The 9,789-nt window shown below is 50.6% G+C and overlaps 1 protein-coding gene across 1 annotated transcript in view; it reads left to right on the top strand.

The window, feature by feature from the left end:
* The window catches only part of LCT (lactase), a gene marked incomplete at both ends in the record, with an annotated part of 38,995 nt that extends 30,068 nt beyond the window's left edge, over positions 1-8,927 (top strand). The window contains 7 exons of the mRNA XM_080917925.1: positions 472-670; positions 1,539-1,741; positions 2,986-3,095; positions 5,055-5,189; positions 6,451-6,674; positions 7,532-7,762; positions 8,701-8,927. Coding sequence (XP_080774051.1) covers positions 472-670; positions 1,539-1,741; positions 2,986-3,095; positions 5,055-5,189; positions 6,451-6,674; positions 7,532-7,762; positions 8,701-8,927 — 1,329 coding nt within the window. The remainder of the gene's footprint in view (positions 1-471; positions 671-1,538; positions 1,742-2,985; positions 3,096-5,054; positions 5,190-6,450; positions 6,675-7,531; positions 7,763-8,700) is intronic.
* Positions 8,928-9,789: the final 862 nt, after the last annotated feature.

The following is a 9,789-nucleotide window of genomic DNA, read 5'->3' as shown; positions in this document are numbered from 1 at the left end:
ATGCCGTATGTGTGGTGCTGGGATGGAGCCCGGGGCTTCATGCCTGCTGAGCAAGTACTGTCCCGAAACATATTCCCAATCCTCAAAAGATGTAGTGTGTGTGTGTGTGTGTGTGTGTGTGTGTGTGTGTGTGTGTGTGTGAATCAGAACAACTTTATAGGAGTGACTTACTTGTCCTTTCACCCTGTGGATTCTGAGGCTTGAACCCAGGTCATCGGGTTTGGTGGCAGCAGCTTTGCCTGCTGAGCCATCTCCCCAGCACCAAAATGGTTTTTCAACTTTGATTTTGGATTGTCCATGAACTCACATTGTACAGAACTAAAGAACGAAACACTTTCTTCCCAGTCTGGAGATGGTTCGAAGCCCCCTGAGCCTCTCTGAGTCAGTGTCCCTTGCACTGTGCCTGTGTGTCTTATGTCTCCAGCTTCCGGAGGAAATGTTTGATGGAGCCCCGATCTGACTTCCTCACAGGTGACCATGTATCACTGGGACCTGCCCCAGGCCCTGCAGGATGTTGGGGGCTGGGAGAACGAGACGATTGTGCAGCGGTTTAAGGAGTATGCAGATGTGCTCTTCCAGAGGCTGGGGGAGAAAGTGAAGTTCTGGATCACACTGAATGAGCCCTTCGTCATTGCGGCCCATGGCTATGGCAGTGGGGTGTCTGCTCCAGGTAAAGGCCCCGGCTCCATTGCTCAGCTCTCTGGGTCATAATATTCTTAGCACCTTGAAGACCCGAGCTCCAGGTGTCATGAGAATCCTGGCGAGGCAGTGTGTTGGAAACCATGGGCTGGGGAAGATGGGTCAGTTGGTAAAGTGCTTGCCATGAAAATATGGGATCAGATTATCTCCCCAGATCCCATGCAAACAAACAAACAAACAAACAAAAAGCCCAGGTACATTTGTAATCCTAACCCTGAGAAAGCAAAGTCAGCTGGCTCCCTGGGGCCGGCTGGTCACTCAGTCTAGCTTGTAGGACACAAATGACTGTTTCAGAGAAGTAGACAGTCTTTCTATGAATGACACCTGAAGCTGTCCCCTGGCTTCTACCTGCACTCACCCAGGTGTATCTACACATATTCTGTTTTTTAAACTTGCAATGGAACAGGGAGGTATTTCTTGAATTACCGATAGACATATCTTCTGGGCTCTCAGTTGGAACTTTGATTTGAGTACTTATTCTCACGGAGTGTGTCATTGTGGCCACTGGGTGTGTCCTCCAGTCCTGACTTCATGGTAGTCCTCTAGAGCTTCAGGACCTCAACTTCTGAGCATACCCCATGGTAGACATCCCACAGCAGAAGCCAACAGAGATCAAGTCCCATCTCTCAGCTCGAGGGCTGCTAGCTGCTGCCCACAAACAATCCCGTTCCTTTCTTCTAAGAACTCTTTGCTGCCTGTTCTTTTGAACAAGACACTACAAGGCTGAGCACTCTCGGCCATTCAGTAGGGGAACTGCAATCCCAGTTCCAAGTGTGGAATTCTTCTTTCCACACACTGAGAGGATGATGTTTTCTGCTGTCAACCCTGTGTGTCTCCAGGAATCTCTTTCAGGCCTGGCACAGCTCCGTACAGGGCGGGACACAACCTCATAAAGGCCCACGCTGAGGCTTGGCATCTCTACAACGACACGTACCGCACCAGCCAGGGTGGCACCATCTCAATCACTATCAGTAGCGACTGGGCTGAGCCCAGGGATCCCTCCAACCAGGAGGATGTGGAGGCAGCCAGGAGATACGTCCAGGTCTGTGCTCCCTGTCTCAGCTCAGCTACCTTCTCTCTCGATGTGTTTGACAGGAGTAGATGGAGACTAAGGATCAACCGTTTTGGATCTAGACTCAGTTTTGCTCTTACTTGATTTTTCAAACGTGAGAGGAAATGCTGAGCATTTCTGTTCTTTATGGTTTTCATCTGTGTCAGAATCTTTCCCGTTCACCCAGAGGTGTGCTGGGACAAAAGCCATGAATTATAAGAGACTGAGAGATTTTTAAAGATTTCTTTTCATGTGCATGTTTATGTGTCTGTGTGTGGACATGTGTGTGTGAGTGCAGAAGCCTGTGGAGTCCTGAAAAGCACATCAGATACCCAGGAAATGGCTGTGTGTCACCCGGCCAGGCTGCTGAGAACCAAACTCAAGTCCCCTGGAGAGCAGCACGTGCTCTTCTCCACCAGGAGCTGATGTTGTCTTAAAGAATTGCTCGTGGCAGGATGGCTTGGTGGGCAGGTACTTGCCAATGCAAACCTAAAGGCTTGAATTCTATCCTCAGAACCCACATAAGAGCGGAAGAGAAGACACTCCACAGGGCTGTCTTCTGATCTCTATATGGGCACCTGTGGTATCTACCCTTACTTTATCATGCACACGCACACACTGAAGTACGCACACACTACTATAACCACTCCTAATGATGTTTAAATATGTGTTAGTAGGGCTGGAGAGATGGCTCAGTGGTTAAGAGCACTGACTGCTCTTCCAGAGGTCCTGAGTTCAATTCCCAGGGCTGGTGAAGGGCTGGGATATAACTCATTTGGTTGAGTGCTTGCTTAGCATGCAGGAAGCCTGATTCCGTCCTTAGCACTGCATAAGACTGTAGTGTAGCACCGAGGACACTGAAATGGGAGGGTTGTGAGTTTTAAGGTCATCCTTGGCTATGTGTGGAGTTTGAAGCTGGTCTGGGCTGCAATGAGACCTGACTACAGTAGGCAACAGATCCCCGCTGAACCCATCACTTCTGGTGCCAGAACCCTTGATTTCTGAGAAACTCCTCAGTGTCCCTGATTTTCTAATTCTCCAAACAAGGGATGCGCACACACTCCCCTGGACATCCATTCTGTAGTAGATAGATGTCCACATGTTCGGTGAAGGACCCCTGCACAGGAGGGAGTGACCCTCATGGTACAGCCTCTCCTAGGACCGCCTGTGAGAGGTGAGAGACTGCTCTCCCAAGTCAGCTTCAACAAAGATTTACCACTCCCCTCCCCCCACAGTTTATGGGAGGCTGGTTTGCTCACCCCATCTTCAAAAATGGAGATTATCCGGAGGTGATGAAGACACGGGTCCGTGACAGAAGCCTGGCAGCAGGCCTCAACATGTCCAGGTGCGTGCTGGGTCCACAGTCTGTGGGGTGTGGGTGGCAGGGCCAGGCAGGGCGTCATGACTACAGCTCTGTCTTTGCTAAGAAGACAGGCTGCATGTGAGACTCGCTCAGGCCTGCTGTGTCCGAAGTCACTGTTTCCTTGGAGACATCCATGACCTCTGACTCCTATCTTCTTCCCACCTCCTGTTCTGTGCACAGATCCTTTAGGGCGGAGGAGCTCGGTGGAGGCCTTTAGGATTTAGGGCTCCAATCTCTTCCGGTCTCTACTCTTTGTGTGGTTGGGTTTCTGTGTTAGCTCCCGTCTATTACAGAAAGAGTTGAGTCTCTGATCTATGGGTAGTTTTTGTTGTTGTTGTTGCTTTGAGGGAGAACACAATGTTGGCTAAGTAGGGAGATGAGGAGGATCTGGGTAGAGCTGGAGAAGAGAAAACAGAATCTGCATGAAAATAAATTTTATGAAAATTATGAAATTATGAAAATAATCAGCTCAGAGCCTGATATGGGGCCAGCGGTTGTTATTATGTTACTGTTCCTCAGAACAGCATGGCTCTGTCTGAAGAGCACCCTCTTCTAAGCAACCCCATTCCCTCACTCCGAGGACAAATGCCCCAGTTTATCCAGCTCCCGTTTGGGGACTGTCAGGTACTTGCTTTTTGTCATTCAGCCAGCAGAGGGCAGTGGCTCACCTCACAGCGTCTCTTCCTCGCTCGCTCACTTCCTGTCAGGAAGCAGCTTCCATGAGGGCTACAGATGGGTACTAAGGGCCAGGGCAAGAGTGTCAACCACGGAGTGATGCTCCAAGCAGGGCTGCCTGCCCCCAGAGCCAACCTCTAGGCTTAAGAATTGTCCGGTTGCCATCAGAAGTGTAGCACGTGGAAAAGCGCAGAGAGATGGCCCCTGATTTTCTGGAGACAGACTCACCAGCTCTCCACTTGCTCATGTGGCCAGTAGAGGAGGAAGGAACTCAGCAAGCGTGCATTTCTAACAGCCTTTGAGTCTTCCCCCATGTCTGACATCTCTCCCACCACGGAATTATTCAAATTCTGCTTCTAATTACGTAGCATGCGCCTGGCCTGTATACTGCGGGAACGCACGGATAAGGCTAGGCCAGTGTCTGATGTGCAAGTGGGCATTTTGGTTCCTCCACACAGCTTTGCTGGGCAGCACTGGTACATCTGGGTCAGAACCAAGTAGGGTCCACAGGCGGAGTCTGGCCCTCCGGTCGCTGACAGAGCAGCTGTCGTAGTGACGTGGAACCCCAATTCCTCAGTTTCTTCAGTAGAAAGGAAACTCCACAGAAACCTGGGAGTCCGGCTGTGTAGTCTCTGGGATTTTATAGCTAAGGTAGGACATTGGTAAAGCTGGGCCTTCATAGCAGTGAAGACTTGGGGGAGCAGAAGTCCCTATGTCTTGGGGTTAGGGTATGGGCACTATATGCAACTCAGAGCTGAGACTCTGGAAGCTAGACAGGGCCTTGGCCTGGAGGGCACCAGTGCAGGAGGAGTATGGACTCAAGGGGGAGAAGCGAGGGTGGGAACACAAGCCCCGAGAAAGAATGAAGGTAGAAAAGTGCATAGACATCAGAAGGCGCCTGAATACAGCCAACCCAGTGAGAGCGCGGGGACTCACCACGGGCGAGCTGGGAGGACGCCCAGTCTGAGAGCATGAGGAGGGTGTCTTAGGTGATCGCCTGAGATGTGCGTGTGCGCCTCAGATCTATCAGAAACGGTAAATGAATGAGGAAGTGGGGCAGGGGGCAGCCTGCTGGGGGCTTCCACAGGACAGTGAGGCCGTGCAGAGTGGAGAGAAGGGAGGCTGCACACAGAAGGCTTCTCTCCCCAGGGAGCTGCTCTGCTCAGACAAGTGCCTGAGTTCTGAGTGCTCCCTGCCCTGGCCAGATACGCGCCTCAAAGTGTGATTCTTTCTGAAGTTCCTTCCCCTATTGCTCCCTCTTTCTAGGCTCCCAGAGTTTACAGAGAGCGAGAAGAGGAGGATCAAGGGCACCTTTGACTTTTTTGGGTTCAACCACTACACCACTGTCCTGGCCTACAACCTCAACTACGCCACCGCCATCTCTTCCTTTGATGCAGACAGGTAAGGTGGTCAACAGGGCCTGCGAGGCAGAAGGAGTTCCCTGCCCAGCTTGTGCGAAGCTCTGCTTGGCCTCACAGCACATCTCATCAGGGTGTACTTGACACTGTAACCACACCACACTGCCGTTTCCGGCTGCTTTCCCTAACACATGTCCTTGGCTACTTTCGTCAATGCCAAGGTCTAACTATTACTTATGTGGTGTATACATAGCACACCATCACCATGGAAGCACTGGGAATCAAGAATAAGAAATTTCTGCAAGAACCCAATAGCGGTGGCGCACATCTTTAATCCCAGCACTCAGGAGGCAGAGGCAGGGGGATCTCTGTGAGTTTGAGAACAGCCTGGTCTACAGAGTGAGTTCCAGGACAGCCAGGTCTACACAGAGAAACCCTGTCTCAATGAGAGAGAGAGAGAGAGGCAGAGAGAGACAGAGAGAGAGAGAGAGAGACAGAGAGACAGACAGACAGACAGAGGGAGGGAGAGATTTTATTATTGTTGTTGTTGTTGTTGTTGTTATCCTCTTAGTTGTGACTTATTTATAACAGCAGAAGTTGTTGTTGCTTCTGTGTGTGAGTGCTCACGCATGTGCAGGGCTTTCTCTGTCTGCCCCCACAGCACAAACAGGTACTGCTATGCCCCTTCCCCCTATTACTCATGCTTACAAGACAGGCGCTTCACAGAGATACCTCTCCAGCACTTGTTCTCCATCTGTTTTGCACACCAAACCTCTTTCTGGTTCTTTCTTCACAAACAAGCCTTATGTTCCCCACCTCCACTTGGAGCCAGAGTCAGACCCTGCTTGCTCCCTGTAGTCTGGAAGTTCTGAGACTGTCTCCCCAGAACCCCCTCCAGAGCCTATGAGATACAATATTCAGTTCAGCTGCGTCGAATCAAGTGCTGCAAAGAATCTGAGGACGGAGACGTCCTCATCTGTGAACACAGGCTCATGCCTGCGTCTCCCGCAGCAGGCATCCCTCTGCCAGGAGCTGTTCCCCTTTTCTTTGTCATCCTTTTAGAAGGCTCAGGGATGTGGACATCTGACATGGTCCTCAGTTGTCTGCCCCTCCAAAATGGAGGTCACTATGTGGACAGATGACTTGAGGGCCCGTTCTCTGAAGGTGGTGCCTGTGTTTCAGCAGAAGATGGGACATGCAGAGCTGTTATGTTACTGTGACCCATGTTCTGTGGGCAGGGTAGGTTTGGTAAGCAAGTCCTGGAGCTCATAAACAAGAGCTGACTTTCCCTTGTAACCTTGCAGGGGAGTTGCTTCCATTACAGACCGCTCTTGGCCGGACTCCGGCTCCTTCTGGCTGAAGATGACCCCCTTTGGCTTCCGGAGGATCTTGAACTGGCTGAAGGAGGAATACGACAACCCTCCAATTTATGTCACGGAGAATGGAGTGTCCAGACGAGGAGCCCCAGAACTCAATGACACCGACAGGGTCTACTATCTCCGCAGCTACATTAATGAAGCCCTCAAAGGTAAGAGCTCTCGCTTCCACCCTGCCTGGCCCACATGAGCCGTCACTGCTGAAGCACCAGTGTCTGTCGGAGGATACTCTGAACCCCAAAGGCCCCCAAAGGCCTTTTGCTCTTGAGCTTAAGCATTTGTTTGAAGCTAGACTCTAAGGTATTTTTCCTTTCTAGATTTACCTACAAGTAAAACCAGTTGCCTGAACTGGCCAGACCTTAGTGTCTGTCTTGAGTCCTCTGAAACCTTTAGGTTTTCTTGCTTCTTGGCATCTCCGCAGCAGACCAAGAATAGTCTGGGCTTTTTTTTTTTTCCCCTAAGACCATAGGACTGGGGAGATAGTTCAGTTTGTAAAGTGTTCACTGTACAACCGTAAGACCGGAATTCAGTGCCCCAAACACCGGAGGATTATCTCTGGCCTCTACATGCACCCACACATAGCACTCACATGAACACATAGCTACATATCACATATGTGTGTGATATGTACGTAGACCCTAGGCTCTACTACAGCCAAGGAAATGGCCAGAGGTCTTTTTACAGTTCAGATCTTTTGCTTCTAAAGGCTCCTGCCTCTCCACGGGAAAGCGTATTTCTGGGTACTGACTCAGATCAATCTCCTAAGCTACAGAAAAATGCAGTGGGGTTAGCTCAGGCTACCTAAGTTCCACTCAGAACTGAGCCTTTCTAGAACAATACCGAGGGCCCTGCATGTCCACCACAGAGGACCTGCTAAGACACAGGATGGGGCCTCCGAGCTGAACTGACACTCTGCTGTTAGGACAGTGGGGAGAACCATGGCTGAGGAGGCCTGGCATGCAGGTGTCTTGATGTGACGAATACTCACTGCAGGCCTGTGTTTGAGCAGCCGTACAGGATAAGGTGGACCTTCGAGGGTACACGGTGTGGAGCGTTATGGACAACTTTGAATGGGCCACAGGCTTCGCAGAGAGGTTTGGCGTGCACTTTGTGAACCGCTCTGACCCTTCTTTGCCAAGGATCCCCAAGGCATCAGCCAGGTTCTATGCCTCTGTAGTCCGATGCAATGGCTTTCCAGACCCTGCACAAGGACCGCACCCTTGTCTCCACCAACCAGAAGGTGAGGTGGCTCTGGGAGGGAAAGAGGGAGATGCTCTTTCCACCCACCTTCTAGTTCAGATGTCTGCCCACAGTTTTGACCCCTTTTGACCCCTTCACCCATTAGCAGGTGTATCCTTGGGCTGCTACAGGAAGGACCCTGAGCTAGTATTGCCTGTGGAGACTAGGGCCTTGTCATGGGAATAAGCAGATCTAGGTTCCTCTAGGCCTACCTAACTCACTGTAGCATCTTCCCTGAGGACAGATGCTTCCAGGAAGTTACTAGGTCAAGTTTAAGGACTGGTCCGACACTGAGGCTAGTACTCACTGGGTGATTTTAAAAAAGTGACTATGAAAAAAAAAGACCATTACCCAATTCAGTCTATACTTTAGTTGCCCAAAGTGATACTTAAAATAGGGTTGGGATATGGCTCAGTTGGTAGAGAACTCATCTAGTATGCACGAGCACCTAGCACCATATAAACAGGGTAGCACACCCCATATGGTCTCAGCACTTAGGAGGCAGAGGCAGTAGAATTTGAAGTTCAAAGTCAGCCAGGCTGCCTACCTAGAGGCCAGTCTCGGGAGAAAAATGGTGTGTGTTTGGGTGGGGCATAGTGAGAAGTCTCAGTAGGTAAAAGCCTTATAGCATGAGTTCAATACCAAGATAGAATTCCTGGAAGTGGTCTTCCGACCCTACAGGAGCATCATGCACATGTATACATTATAAAAACAAATTAAGAATTAAAAAAATTACAAAAACAATGCAGCAGTGAAGGGGACCCATACCAAAACCAAAGCCATAAGCCTGCTTGTCCTGTGTATGTTTGGGGTGCATGTTTGGGGTGCATGTTTGGGGTGTATGCTATGCAGCCTCTGGACTGCAGGAATCAGGACTGTCTTCAGAGCGGACTGGTGGCTAACAGTACCAGAGCCTGAGCCTCCATTGCCTTTTCCTAGATGCTGGGCCCACTGCCACCCCCGCCAGCCCCGTGAAGTCCGAAGTGCCCTTCCTGGGGCTGACGCTGGGCTCCACAGAAGCGCAGACGGCGCTGTATGTACTCTTCGCTCTTCTGCTGCTTGGTGTCTGCAGCCTGGCATTTCTGTCATACAAATACTGCAAGCGATCCAAGCGAGGGACAGAACCGCCAAGCCAGCACAATCTGAGTACAATCTCTTCCTTCTGACAAGTCACCGCCTCAAGCTGTACAGTGGCCTTGTAAATAGGCCGCTAGCACCAGACTCCTGCAGTGGGCTGCTTCTTCCTGGCTTTGTGCACTGTTGGAGATAATTTCCATCTTGAAGCTTTTCAAGTTTCCAATCTTAATGAAACCATCTTCGGTGAGTTCTTCTGTGGACTCTGAGAAGCCTGCCTGATGGGTTTGTGTACTGATTTCAGTGTTTGATGCTCAAAGCATGGCTTCCTTTAGTAAAAGCCAGCTCTTGCCCCCTCTTGCTCTTCTTTCCACAAACCTATGTAGAATAATAAAACTGAAAATAGAGACGGCGTATTGAGTCCTGCTGTGGCTGCTCTTGAGAAGTAGGTTCAGTGGGAATAAGACAGACGAAGCGCTTCCAAACACAGGCCGCGGCCGCTCGCTTACACTCCTTGGCGACTTCTATGGCACTTCTGGCTCTCCTGAAACCAGATGGCTGACACCAGTCATGGCTTGAGGGCCCAAGTGATCTGAACCTGCCCCGTGGAGCTCTCTCTCCTGTCTGTGGTGGTGCTCCCGCACAGGTGGATCCTTGACCATCCACTTTCCCTTCCTTCCCTTTGTCAACGCAGCCTGGGAGTCTTTCTGAAAACACCTAGTCTAAGCTCAGGCACCACAACCCCTGGCCACTTCCCTGCTTCTGCTTTACAGCTTGGCTACGTTATCCTGAACTTTTGTTTCTCTCTACTATGAGTTTCTTGGGGCCAGTGGCCTTGCCTGTTTATGGCCAGAATACGCTGAAAGCCAAAAAGGGAAAGCGTAGCTGCTCTATGTTCATCTGTTTACAAAACACCTCCCAGCACCCACAGGAGAAGGCGAACATAGAGCCTTT

The sequence above is a fragment of the Micromys minutus genome (assembly GCF_963924665.1).
Source record: "Micromys minutus genome assembly, chromosome: 6".
NCBI classification, from domain to species: domain Eukaryota; kingdom Metazoa; phylum Chordata; class Mammalia; order Rodentia; family Muridae; genus Micromys; species Micromys minutus.
The sequence above is the reverse complement of the archived record's forward strand: the minus strand, read 5'-3'. Positions and strand labels throughout refer to the sequence as shown.